General features: G+C 37.8%; 1 protein-coding gene across 1 annotated transcript in view; it reads right to left on the bottom strand.

Annotated features, from left to right (window-relative positions):
• Positions 1-319: 319 nt before the first annotated feature.
• The window catches only part of CCDC66 (coiled-coil domain containing 66), a 49,089-nt gene continuing 35,397 nt past the window's right edge, over positions 320-14,011 (bottom strand). Inside the window, exons 9-19 of the mRNA XM_052639492.1 lie at positions 13,610-13,741; positions 12,965-13,215; positions 12,583-12,667; positions 11,586-11,747; positions 10,179-10,323; positions 9,580-9,720; positions 3,739-4,232; positions 2,828-2,868; positions 1,990-2,231; positions 1,666-1,784; positions 320-406 (exon numbers count right to left, since the gene is read on the bottom strand). Coding sequence (XP_052495452.1) covers positions 320-406; positions 1,666-1,784; positions 1,990-2,231; positions 2,828-2,868; positions 3,739-4,232; positions 9,580-9,720; positions 10,179-10,323; positions 11,586-11,747; positions 12,583-12,667; positions 12,965-13,215; positions 13,610-13,741 — 1,899 coding nt within the window. The remainder of the gene's footprint in view (positions 407-1,665; positions 1,785-1,989; positions 2,232-2,827; positions 2,869-3,738; positions 4,233-9,579; positions 9,721-10,178; positions 10,324-11,585; positions 11,748-12,582; positions 12,668-12,964; positions 13,216-13,609; positions 13,742-14,011) is intronic.

The following is a 14,011-nucleotide window of genomic DNA, read 5'->3' as shown; positions in this document are numbered from 1 at the left end:
TATAATAGATAAGTGGTGTTTCAATTAGTAAGCCTACATGTAGAGTGTGGAAGAACATTATCTGTAAACTCCAGGCTGTGTTAAGGTAAGTAGATAAATACCCACATTGTGACAGAGCAGGTAACTTTTTCTTAACTGAGCTTTTATGAAACTGTTTTATTGTTTTAAATACATAATATACATACACAGCATTTTTCTACATTATGTACAAGTTTTAAATAAGCATTTAAAAAATAAATTTAGGCTACCTGTAAAAACAGTTAAGCAACAACCACATTTTATAATTTGGAACACAAATGAAGGATTTAATTTTCTACATTTAAAACGAAGAACTAAAATTCTCTTCTTGATTTGCAGCTAAAGGCATGAGATTAGTTTCCAACTCCCTTTGCTTCTGGAGAAGGCCCTGAAATCACATTGATTTGTTAGTAAGGTGTGCAAATTAACCCTATTCTATATTTACTTTGAAAACATGTTTTCAATTTTTATACCAGACTTTCTCACTCGGATACTGTACTTACTATATATATACATAGAACTATTATAGATTTGTAACACTGTCTTCATATTTTTAGCATAAAACCAATAGAGATGGCCTTCCTTAAAGAGGCGCCATCCCTTACCTTTTCCTCAAATGTCTTAAAAAGATCATGAGTCTCCCTTAACATCCAGTGTGTGTGCTGACTGCATTAACCTTAGTGGCTAGCACAAGGCCCTGCTGAAATAAGACATGGTCACTATATAGGTGAAGGTGTATGTATATTACATTCTTTCTCTTAACCTCACAACTATTTGTCTCCTCTAGAGTATGCTTGTCATTTTAAAAGGTAATGTAAGTAAAATCTGTGTGAATTACCGAGCTTGAGTTACAAAACTCAATCCAGGTGTAACCAATGCTAACGTGTAAAAAAAAGCTAAAGGATTCTTGATAATCCTGTATTAGTGGGGGTGATTTTCTAGCTTTATAGAAAAAAAAAATGTTAACAAACACTTGAATCAACAACTTAAAATAGATGAGGCATTTGTAAATGACTGGACATGGAAAAGGTACTCCTAAAACTACAGTTTATTTGGGGAAAGTATACTGTGACTCAGAACTAACTGCAAACGCAGTTTTGTATGTCATTTTTTAAAGCACAGCAACAGGTGTTTCTTCAAGGCTCCCTGATAGAGAAAAGTTATATAGACTTAAATACTGGATTTTTTAGCTGAGAAAGGTAATGAGTCACAGTTGGTCTGGGAGAAAAAGTCTGGTAAGACAATACATGTAATTTCACACTGAGTATATAGTGCTCTTTGGGTCTTCTGTCAATGCTCTGTTCTAAACACAGCCAATACATTCATTTTCAAAAACTGTGAACTGCATTACTAAGAATTAAACCACAACTGTACTTATTTTCTGCCTTTGGTTTTCGGGCCTTATTGATCATGCTTTGCCATTTCAAATGTATGCATTTTCATTCAATAAAACTGTTTTAATACTCACGTCTCATGATTTCATGCTGGAAAGAAACACTCTTAGAGATGGCAATGTGAATCAAAAAGAAGAGGAGAGATGACCTAAGTCATGTAATCCATCAGTTAGGCTTAAGTAACTGCTTAGCTATTCTTATCAGAGTCCTCCACCAGAATATGGTCACACCTACACTTTTGAAAGGCTCGTACCTGTCTCAGATCTGATAGTCCCTTAAGGATTGCTTGTTGTCGATCCCTGTTTTTCTCCAAGTTAGGATTAAGAAGTGGGTCCCTGAGATGGTCAGAGGCAAACAGCTCTTGTTCTTGGTCTGAGGTGAGACAGGATGTAAATGACAAAAATCAAATACATTTCTGATACTATGAAATAGCCCTATGCTATAATTTTCTAGGGATTCATTAATTTATATCCTAGGAAAGCACCAATTTAAGTAATACATATTCAATACAAAATTTTATAGTTGACTCGAATACTAATTTGGGTTTTGAATTTGGGGTGGGGATGCATTTACCTACCATGTGCATTTTGGTAGTGAGGATCCTGGGTTACAGGCCTAGACAGTGGTGCATCTGGATCCAGGTAATAGACCTCGTTGGTTCGGACATACGGGATAAAATGAAATGGATCAGAAATCCCAGGTGATAATTCTGTTGGACTATGTCCTGAGATCAGATTCTCTCTTTCATAATTACTATTTTTTAGTGTCTGAGTTTGTTGCGTTCTGCTTTTCACTGCCAGAATTGGTGGCGACTGAGACCTGTATTTTCCCAAAAGCACAATAAAGGACTTAAGCATTAATCAATTAACTATTGTGTCTTTTATTTTAGATTAAGCATTTTCTATTCTTCAGTCACATTTCAGTTTATTCTGAAGTACTTATAACATCTTAGGGAACACTATGTATAAAAGGCTTGAGTTTTATGATTTTTCCTAAAATAGGCCAATAAAACACGATTACTATGTGCGTTATTACTACTTGCTGAGGATATACATATACAGACACTCTCTAGAACAGGGAGAAAAAAATTTACTAGCTTCTGAGGATCAATCAATGCTACCTGATTTGAGCCTTAATGTTCATAATACAACTTATGCCACCTGAAGTAAACTTGCTGTTAGAGCCACATTCAGAGACAACTCTAAACCAGATGGTTCATAATCAAAAGCAAACAATTCTAAATTTGCCATTGGTTATTTTCTCATTGCTAACCAGTCATTTCCCTCTCCTCTCAATCCAAGGAGAATGTCTATTCCACTGTTGACATCTGGAAAATCAACACTGTTAAATCTGGAGCTAATAGAAAATGTCACATTTCTGCTTAGCACTAAGTAGCAATGAAAACCATAACATACCTTTCCTTGCTAAAACAATTAGTTCTCAGAGGTTCTTCTTCCTATATGATGGATACACAAATGTAGAAAGGAGTAAATAACAGTATTTCCATATATCCCCACAAATAATTGTAGTGGTTTACTTGTTATAATGTTTCTCAAACAATGATTTGAGCAACAGATCCTAGGTAACAGGCTAGGTATTTCTCCAGTCAGAGAAACCAAACCAGTCATTCCTGACCTTGCCCATTATTTGGATATTTGGATTATATCTCTCTCAAAGAGTGTTGGTTCAAATATTCATTGTCACTGGTGGTTTTAGTCTTTAAGTTGTGTCCGGTTCTTTTGCAACCTCCTGGACTTAGCCTGCCAGGCTCCTCTGTCCATGGGATTTCCCAGGCAAAAATACTGGAGTGGGTTGCCACTTCCTTCTCCAGGGGATCTTCCCACCCCAGGGATTGAACCCAGGTCTCCTGCTTGGCAGGTGGATTCTTTACCACTGAGCCACCTGGGAAGCTCTCTATGTATAGACTATAAACAAGAGTTTTGAATGGGTATTTGAATAAAGAATACTACTAATCTATACAGGGTTTAAGTATACATTTTCTCTGTAAAGGACAGATAGTAAACTCAGCTTTGTAAGCCATGTGGTGTCTGTTGCAATTACTCTGATAAAACGTGCAGCATGAAGTTAGTCACAGACACAAGAATGAGCATGGATGTGTCCCTAAAATACTGCATGTGCAGTAGCACTACATTTGCAGCCTGCTTCTGCACATTCAGTATTTTGCCCTTGGGCCATAGTTTGCTGACCCCTGGTGTAAAATAAACTAAAGCAAGTTTCTCCTTGTCAAAACATGCATGTGAGGAACTGTAGTCTCATTCTAAAAACTTCGATGCATTTAAAGAAATAATTTTTAGAACAGCTTTACCTTTCTGACTAGCTGCCGCCTGAAACTTGGCTCAGTTTCTTGAGATGAATCAAGAACTTCTGGTGAAGTGCCTCTATTTTGAGAGATTTGTCCAGGATTACTTCTTTCAATCAAATGAAGCAGTTCCATCTGCCTTCTTAGCTTTTTTTCTTCTCTCAGCTTTTGAAGTTGTTTAGGGTACTTTTCTGACGCTGGAATATACCTTCTGAGTGGCTTATTTATGTTCCAGTCAGGTCTTTTAGGACATTTCTTCATATGTTTTGTTTGCTTCTCCGTTCTTGTGGTCTGATTACACTGGTCATTATACCAGCTGTTTTCTTTTTCTAAGTTGGCTCCTTTAATCGGACTTACTAGTTCTTGATTGTTATTCTTAGTGTTAAACTGTTCATTAAATTCTGCAGCAATCTCAGGGGATGAACAGTTTATAATTTCCCTCTCTGATACTGATCCACAGCGTGATTCTGTATTGGTAAATACTCCTATACTTAAGTCATCTAAAAAAAAGTTTCAAGTGATTAATTTTTCTTAAAATTGTGGTAAAATATACATAATGCAAAACTTACTCATCTTAACCGTTTTTTCAAAGGTATTAAAATTGCCCTCAAAAACTTTGTTCTGAAAATAAATTCTAAAGTTGTTGTAAAGCGGGGAGTTCAGCTCAGTGTTCCGTATTGACCTAGAGGGGTGGGATGGGGGAGGTGGGAAGGAGGCTCAAGAGGGAGGAGATACCTACATACATATGGCCCGTTCACCTTGTACAGCAGAGACTAATACAACATTGTAATGCAATTATATTCCAATAAAGAAAATCCTCTATACCCACTAAACAACTCCTTCCCTCTTCCTGCCACCTGGTGGCAACCACCATCCTACCTTGTATGATTCTGACCACTATAAACACAAGTAGAACCTAAGGTATTTGTCTTTTTGTGACTTATTTCAGTTACCATAATGTCCTCAAGGTTCATCCAAGCTGTAGCATATGTCAGAATTTCCTCCCTTTTTTAAGTGTGAGTGATACACCATTTGTGTGTCTGTAAACACATAGCCCATTACATTCCATCTTTCATTCACCTGTCGGGCGACACCTGTGTTGCCACTTTGTTTGGCTATGCAAGACCTCACTTTCTGTAGCTGCTCTGGGTATATACACCCGTAAGTGGGCTTGCTGGACCACACAGTGATTGTATTTTAACTTTTCTGAGGCAGTGTCACAGTTTGCCGTAGCAGCTGAACCATTATACATTCCCACCAGTAAGGCACATGTGTTCTAATTTCCCTAAATCTTTCATTAAACCCTTTTTAAGTGCACAATTCAGGGTACCAAGCACACCCATGAGGCCACACAATTCCAGAACCAATCAACACCTCCCGCAGAAACCCTGCACCCACTTTGCAGTAACTCCCCATTCCACCTCCTTCCCAAACCCCAGCAACCTCACTCTACTATCCATACGTGAATTTGTTCATCTAACCCTAGATTCCTTGTATCAGTGAAACTATTAACATACAGGTGTCCCCTGACAGATGAAAGAATGAAAAATGGAATGTAATGGGCTATGTGTTTACACACACACAAATGGTGTATCACTCACACTTAAAAAAGGGAGGAAATTCTGACATATGCTATAGCTTGGATGAACCTTGAGGACATTATGGTAACTGAAATAAGTCACAATATTTGTGCCTCCCTGCACAACTGCCCCCTCCCCTCAACTCCAGCTTATTTCATTCAGCATAAGGCCTTCAAGGGTCATTCAACCTGTAGCACATATCAAAATCTCAGATGATTCATTCTTAGCATCACATAATAGAGATCACTTTTTAAACCAAACTTCTAAACAGGACTGTCTGGTTTTCACTTAGAAATGCAAGATCATAATTTTTAGGGAAATGCTGACTGCTACTGATAGTGCATTTCATGTATTTTTTTAATGTTTCATGTACCATCATGCTATGCCAGCAGACTATCCCTGAATTGCATATAACCTTTCACTTTTTTCCATTTTGAAAACAAGAAAAGTTCACCATTGAAAAAAAAGACGTGAAATTTCCTTACAACTTATATGATGTTCATGGTTATATATATATGCTCTACTGTCACAACAGCTGGTAGCCTCAAACTTACAAGGGCTATTTTTCCACATATGATTGAAATTTTAAATTCACAAGTAGCTAAGCAAAAGAGGTCTGGATTGCCCATTAAAAAAAAAAAAAAAGTCCACTTATTAATCTAAATGTGTTATTCCAGGCTAGAGGTGCCCCAGGACTAATTCCTACTAGTAAGGCTGCCCAGCCCACATCATTCTCATACTGGATATCGTTTGCCACTTTAGACCCATTTATATTCTCTCCCCTGCTCTCAGGCTGATTGGTAAGAACCTTATCAGTGGTATTCTGGATCCTTGGGCTTCTGTTTTTATTGAGTGTTCATAAGCAGATTTCAGGAAGGGAAAAGACAATTCAGGTTATTTATTCCACTGTCTCAGTCCCTATGAGCTAACCTCAGGCTGACTACCTTTCCCAAAGGTCACGGTTCCCCTCAAAGTTCTCTATCCAACACTTGGCTTCTAGATTTCCACTAGCACTCCAGTTGCCGCCAGCACCAGTCAGAGCATCACTGCTGTGTTCCTGCACATCCACTCCTTTGAAAATAATCCCTTTCTAAATAAGTCATCTTTAACTACTGATATTTGAGGACCCTGATGGATTATATTCCCTAGAGTCACCCAGTGGTAATATACATAATTTCATGGTCTTAAAAACTTAGTTTGACTTTAGTTAATGTGTAGGATTTATAGAACTTTGTTATTACTCTGGACATAGAGAAGGGACCAAACCAGATTTCACACTAAGAGCTAACAATAAAAAAAGTACCAAGGGCTCATGAGCAGAATGATTTCAGATAACTAAGCAGGTTGCTTTAATCCTCTCTTCTTTTTTCAAATTCCCTTCTACTTTCCTGTCATAGGATGTGGGTAGTCTTGTTATACTGAAGAAAGATCTACGATTAACTGGCAGAAAATAGTGTTACGTAGAGAACGGATTTCTGTAAGATAGTACCAGCCAACTCCTATTTCCAGAGGAATATTATCCCCTACTTAATGGCAAGCCAAATTGTTTTTTGTCTAAGTTACCAAGACCACAAATAACTGATAGCAGGGCCTACTGGTAATTAGTTTAAAAAGTGAAGGGCTCTAGTTCAAGGTGGTGACCTATGAAGATACTGAACTCACCTCCGATGGACACACTGAACCTACATATACATATGGAACAATTTCCTCCTAAAACAAAAACCCTAAAAAACTGGCTGGGTGACCCCTACATACTGGGCAAGTGAGAAAGCCCCAGCATCAAAGCAGGTGAGAGAGGCTGAGCCACAATCAAGCTATGAACCCTGTCCCTGTGCTACAACCCACAATTGGGAGGGAACTCAAGAGCTTTCCTCCAAGGAGCGAAGGGTTTGAACCCATTGAGCATCCCCGCTTTTAAGATCTGCACAGCACAGATAATGCCCCAAAACATCTAACATGAAAACCAAAACTAGACTCAAAGCTACAGCAGAAGGGAAAAAGAGCTCTTCAAGGGTCACCTACTCCCAGGCCCAGTGCAGAGGCAGCCAATCACACTGATACGAAGGAAGCTCATTTAAAATTAGGTTGAAAAAAAAATTAGTTGAAGCGTTGGCCCAAGGGGTAGGCATGTAAGTTAACACATCTATGGGCTTGCTGGAATACTCCCACAGTGGGGGTGTGGAAAGAGGCTGGTGGGCATCACCTTTTATTTAAACAACACCACCACCACCACCAGGCCTGTTATTTCCACCTTGCTGCCCCTGCCCTATTACACTCCCAAGCTTCAAGGGGAGTGGCAGGAGGCATCTTAGCACTCTCCCTCCGCCTTGTTCTAGCTGGTGCACGCCATCTTCACCCTCTCCCTTGACCCCAGGCCAGAGAGCCAGTATCTCCTGGCAGGGAACTTCTGTGAGCACCTGGTGCCCTGGTTTCTGCAGCTGCTGCCCAGTGGCTGCCCCCTGACAGACTGGCTCTGGAGGCCAGGGTCCCATGAAACTGTAACAATCAGAGAAACAGCTCCTGACAGAGTATCAACCCCAAGGACACTGAAAAAATAGCAGGCTAAAACAAACCACCAGTCTTTCTAAAAAAGATCCCTACTTGCTTTTCCAAAAGGTTTAGCCTCAAGGAAAGGCTTGAGTTTGGCACACATCAAGGGGTGTATGGATAAGCTCTCAGAGAATGGAGGTCATTAGATATAATCTTGGCATTTTTCCTCTGCCTTACGCCAGCAAGCCAGTGTTTCCCGAAAAGTTTATACACTACGCTTGTATGGTGTCCCAAGTTCTACAGGTGCCACCAGGGGACACCTCTACAGCACCTGGTTCTAGTGGCCAAGGGCTTCTGCTTGCAGGCCCCACAGGACTGTAACCAATGGGGCTGTGTTCCAGGCCTCATAAGACTACAACAACTGAAGAGACAATTACTGGCAGGTTACCAACCACAGCGCACTGGACAAACAAAACTGAAACTCACACTCTCATCTTCCCTGAAAAAGGTCTAGGGGCAGGCCTCAGGTCTGCACACACCCAGATTCCTGCTGCGCTTCTCACAGCGACCCATCTCACGGTTACCTCTGCCTCACTTCAGCCTGCTGCAATCTCCCAGGAAAGACCTTTATACTTGTTTGGAGCCCCAATCTGTGCTACTGACAGTATAAACATTATGGTATATACCTGAAACTAATGTTATATCAGTTATATCTCAATTTTACATTTTAAAACAAGATAAGAAGTTACTGGAAGTTACTTTTTTTAAATTACTTTAAAAAAGAAATTTCCTGGACATACAGGTGGAGGGCTGAAAGGATTCATAGTAAGCCTATGATAATGACACCCAACATGGGTATTACTTAATTACTTATGTAAAAACTTAAAAGAAGCACATGGAAAGATACTTAACATCAGCAGTCATGATGAGAGAGCACTTTATAACCATGAGATTTAGTATGAGTGAGGATATAAAGAAACTGGAAACTTCATACATCACTGGTGGGAATGTAAAATGGTATGGCTGCTTTGGAAGACAGTTTAGTAGTTCTTCAAAACTTGAAACATACAGTTACTCTATGACTTTGCAATGCTACTCTTCTCCCCCAAGAGACTGAAAATTTACGTCTACATAAAAATTTATACAGTAATGCTCACAGCAGCATTATTTCTAATAGCCAAAAAGTGGAAGTAAATGTCCTCAACTGATGGAGGAATAGAAACAAAATATGGTGGTCTATGCATAAAATGGAAAACTGTTCAGTGATCAAAAGAATGAAGCGCTTACTGTCATATGTTACAATACAGATGACCCTTAAAACATGCTAACTGAAAGAATCCAGACAGAAAAGATTTCAATCATACGGAATGTCCAGAATAGACAAATCTAGAGACAGAAAGTAGTCTGGTGGTTGCCCAGGAGTAGAGAGGAAGAAGGAAATGGAGAATGACTGTTGATGGGTACAGAGTTTCTTTTTGGAGTGGTAAAAATGTTCTAAAAAATAACTATGGTGATGGCTGTACAACTCTGAATATAAAAACTGAATTGTATCCTTTAAAAAACACTGAATTGTATCCTTTAAGGGGGTTAATTTAATGCTATGTAAATTATATCTTAATAAAGCTGCTATAGCGAAATTAAAAACCAAGAGATAAAACCTTCATTTTCTAACTCTTAACTTGAAAACCTTAAATTCCTTTAAATTTTAAACTTTAATTTAATTTTAACTGTGATTTTAAGTAAACTTTAAGCCAAATCACAATGTATCAACCAATACCTGTCTGCACACCAGTGTCCTTCCTGGGAGAGGCTGTAGAGTTGATACATGTATTCATTTTACTGCTCACTTTATCCAAGCCATGTCTTGAGTTTGCAGTGTTGTTAGTAGAGGCATTATATTCCACTTGTACTCTATCAACTGGCAAGAGAAATAAGTTATCTGATAAAATGATACAGCAGCAAGTAAATAAATATGACTTTTAGTTTAATCAAGTAGTGTAAACACTGCAATAAAAATTTAGAAGGGTTAGCCTGAAGTTTCCTATAAAAACTTATCAGCATTTTTATCCCTTACTGAACTTAGGGAGATTACTTCATGGACAACTCTGTACAAATGGGTACAAAAGTATACATTTTACCTATTGTGAGGGAAATATTAAGAAAATATATGTGAAAAGATACTGGAAAGTTCAGCATTATTTAGTTCTACTATTAACGCAGTTTGCCAAGTAAGCATTATAAAATTACCTTAGTTCAAAGTCTGAAATTCCTTAAAAAGTATTTAGTTAATAAGCGTTTAAAGGTATTAAAAACAGGCAATTATTCTCAATCTTAAAAAAATGCTATAATTATAAATAAAATTCTAGTTGTGCTTACTGCCTAGATTTTGAATCAATCTAGAAGGGTCATGTCCCTTCTGAGCCAATTCTCGGATTCTCTGCTCTTGTTTCAGTCTCTGGGCCAGCTCCTGCGCTCTCTGCATCGTCTGGAACAGCTTATTCGTCTGCAGAGTCATCATTTCCTATCAATGTTGAAGCGCACAAAGTTATTAAATATAATTATCAAACATATACAGACATGACTATTCTCTCTCAGTAATAATTAATAATTTTCTAAGTTCCTACTGTATGCCGGCACTATTCAAGAAACTGAGTAGAGCAGCCAACAGAACAAAGTTCCTTCCTTTCTGGAGCTCATGTTTTAGTATCTTTTTCTACAGCTATATTAGACCACAAACACAAAAACTCTCTCACCCACTCAAGATTATACTAATAAAGTTTCCAAAGCTTCTAAAACCAATGGTCAACTCCATAATTTTATTAAGGTGAAAGAAAACTAGAGAGGCCAGAAAGTTTGAGTTTCTTCATGTTACAAAAAAATCACAAACTTTTTTTGCCAACCCACTAGATAATTAAGAACTAATACTTAAGATTTATGGTCATTTTTTATAATTCAAGCAAATAACATTCTTTTTTCATGTACGTAGTTATTTCACAGATGTAGCTGGCTCAGCATAGTCTATGTATCCAAATCAGAACCTAAACCATTAGTACATTCATCAGCTAATTCTGAAGCAACGGTTGCAAGCGCGAACTGGCAAGAAAAGGCATGCTCCCGTGCCCCCATGCCACCTCCAAGCCCCAGGGCAGGTGCTCTACTGTCTGTTCTCTAAATCTTACGAACCTTCTGCGATCGAGCATCACTGTATAACCTGCTCTTTGTCAGGTCCACTCAAACACAGCACTTGATATCGCCATACCTATGCAGTCTGTGCCACTGGCTACAGAAGTTCTCCTACTCTTTTTAACAGATCTTTAATTAGCACAGAGGAATCCTCTAACATAGTAACAGAATCTATGATCAATCCCAGCCAGTCATTCTGCAAGTAAATGCTCCTGTTCACAAATGAATACAGACAGAAAGCCCAATCATTTCTCTTAACATACCTAGAAATTTATTAATAACCATTGCTTAGGAAACACTTCAAAATTAAGCATATGGAAACTTTTTGTTTTATGTTGTAATAACTCATCTTGACCTCCCCTCTCCTCAGAGAGAAAAAAATAGCATCTGTGAAAAAATCTTTTGAAAAAATAAAAGCTCCAGCTTTCTTCCTACTTACAAAACCTTTACACAAAGCTTTAATGTTTCTGCATACAGCTTCACTATTTCAAAATACATGCAAATATTCTGGTTATTTTTCCTTTAAAAACAAACCCACTTTAAAAAAAAAACAACCCACTTTTACTTTAAAATGTCACAGTTAGGATACAGATAACCTACTTCCTTTTGTTTTTGCTTAAGTATGTCTTCTTCATACTGTCTCTGCATCTGTTCTCGTTCCCGGGCTAAGCGGCGCTCCTCCTCTTGCTCCTCCTTCTTTCTCTGCTCTTCTTCGCGCTGCTTTTTCTTGCGCTTCTCTTCTACTTGAGCAGTGATAGCTTTCTACTCATAAACAGTAACATAAATCACTGTCATAAATCTAAAAAATTCACACAGCATTTTTCTGGTGTTTCAAAATGTTCATCAATATACAGAGGGTAGTATGTACATGAGTTAAGTTAGAATGTCAAATTAAATTAGAATGTCAGGTTTTTCCCATCTCCCACCTGTCAAGTTCTACATGCCTTTTCTTTTTAATCCCAGGAGGGCTCTTAGAAGAACTCTCAGTGTTTAACATAGTGCCTAGTAAAAATAGCAGATGCTCTATAAATGTCTGTTCACTTAATTGACTGTTAACTGCATGAACGAAGCCTAATTCTTCACACAGTAGACATTTTAAAGAATTATTAGACATTCAAGTCCCTTTAGTATTAGACTAAAATTAGGGTAGAATTTTAATCTTAGTTTCCTTTCTTATATTATCTGCTAGATTTCTTAATCATAATTTTACCTCAATCCTTTATATATATTTCCTTTCAAAGACCTAATTCAAAGACCCTGAACAGAATTCAGAAAAACTGGAGGGGAAAAAAAGAAAACAAAAACACCTTAATACTATTAACTTAAATAGATTCAGTATCATTTCAGATACACAACCTATACATTAGAGACCTTCTCTCTTGGAAGGCAGGTGGCTGTACCGTGTGATACAACCTAGTTCTCAGCATGAGCATGATTCTAATATAACACCAGTTGGGGTAGGGATTAGATGTAATCACAGGATTGTACAAGGCTTGTGCTCTAAATTTACAGCAAAATTTTAATTTCCATTCACTTAGGTATCTAGGCCATGACTACTAACTATTAAGGCAAAGAACAACACGTTACAATGCAATACCTGATGTTCTAACTGCTTTTGTCGCCTCCTGTCTCGTTCCTCAATCTGAGCTGGGTCCAAAAGAGCAGTCATAGAACGGAGAAAGCTGGCAAGATAGATATATTAGCTACTTAAAACCCACAAATGTGAGTTTAACAAAGTACTAACTCATTTTTGTTCAAAATACATCATTTCTACTTTTTTTTTTTTGATAGGCAAGAAGGAGATTAATACAGGACACCTGAAAGAGGTGCAAGTGGGAAGGCAAGGAGCTCTGCCGAGTCATTTCTACTATAAATAAACATAGGGAACTGAAGACAGTTAAGATATGAACAGACAACAGCCCTAAAAAACAGCACACAGACTTTCTTAAACATCAATAAATACTGAAGAATGAACTTACTTCGTTTTCTGAATGTTTGCCACAGCTGTATCTCTAAAAGGTTTCACTGTATGTTCCTCCTCTGAAGGTTCAATCTGGCTTCCAACTGTAGGTGTATACAGACTGCTGATATCAGCCAGCTCCTGAGTGTCCGGAGAGACACAGAAGTACTCTGGTTGTTTTTGCATTGACTGAGAGGATAGTCGAGACTGAGAACCAGGATAGTTCTTTAAGGAATCAAAATGCATCGCCCATCTGTCATGTTCCTCACCCTAATCACGACAAACAAGACCTGCTAAGAACTTTAATAACTCTTCTTACATTTAAAATCCCAAATGACAAATAACACAATTTCTAAAAGTCACCGCACAGCAAAACAAGTGTCATGAAAATTAACAAAACTGCATTCTGTATTGATTCCACATACGTTGAGATAGCTAAGCTTAGAGAATATGAAAAACTCAAAGAATTAGGAAATGTCTAACAAGTTACAAGAAACTATGCAAAATCGCACTTACTAAATTCATTCAAAAAAGGTTCACAAGAGCAAATGTGGAAAAATTTAAATATTCTAGTCTTGTCATGCAGTTTTAGGGTACTTTTAAGTTTATGATTAAAGATGTTTAAATTTTTTTCCCTGTATACCCATGAAACTTTATAAATTACCATTGAGGATATAATTTTCTCCTCTGCTTTTTTTTGCCGGTCATCTTCTATTTGTTTGTTCAACTCTTCAATCCATTTTCTCTGCTGTTCTTGTTTCACAGCACTGAAAGGGTGCGCCAGCAGTACTGCTTCCTAAACAACAGTCATCAATACCATTAAAAGTTTACATTTCTTTTCCTAATCACTTTATCTTTTACAAATCTTTCCAAAGAATTTATATATATTTAATTTGATAATATATTTATTTCTAAGAGATGCAATAATTTTAAACAAAAAAACTCGAGTATACAAGGAGCCCTCATAGTCAACAAGAGTCTGAAATGCAGTGAAGTGAAGTTGCTCAGTTGTGTCCACCTCTTTGTGACCCCATAGACTGTAGCCTACCAGGATCCTCCATCCATG

The sequence above is a fragment of the Budorcas taxicolor genome, chromosome 1 (genome assembly GCF_023091745.1).
Source record: "Budorcas taxicolor isolate Tak-1 chromosome 1, Takin1.1, whole genome shotgun sequence".
Classification (NCBI taxonomy): Eukaryota; Metazoa; Chordata; class Mammalia; order Artiodactyla; family Bovidae; genus Budorcas; species Budorcas taxicolor.
Note: the sequence above shows the minus strand (reverse complement) of the source record. Positions and strands in the feature narration are given on the sequence as shown.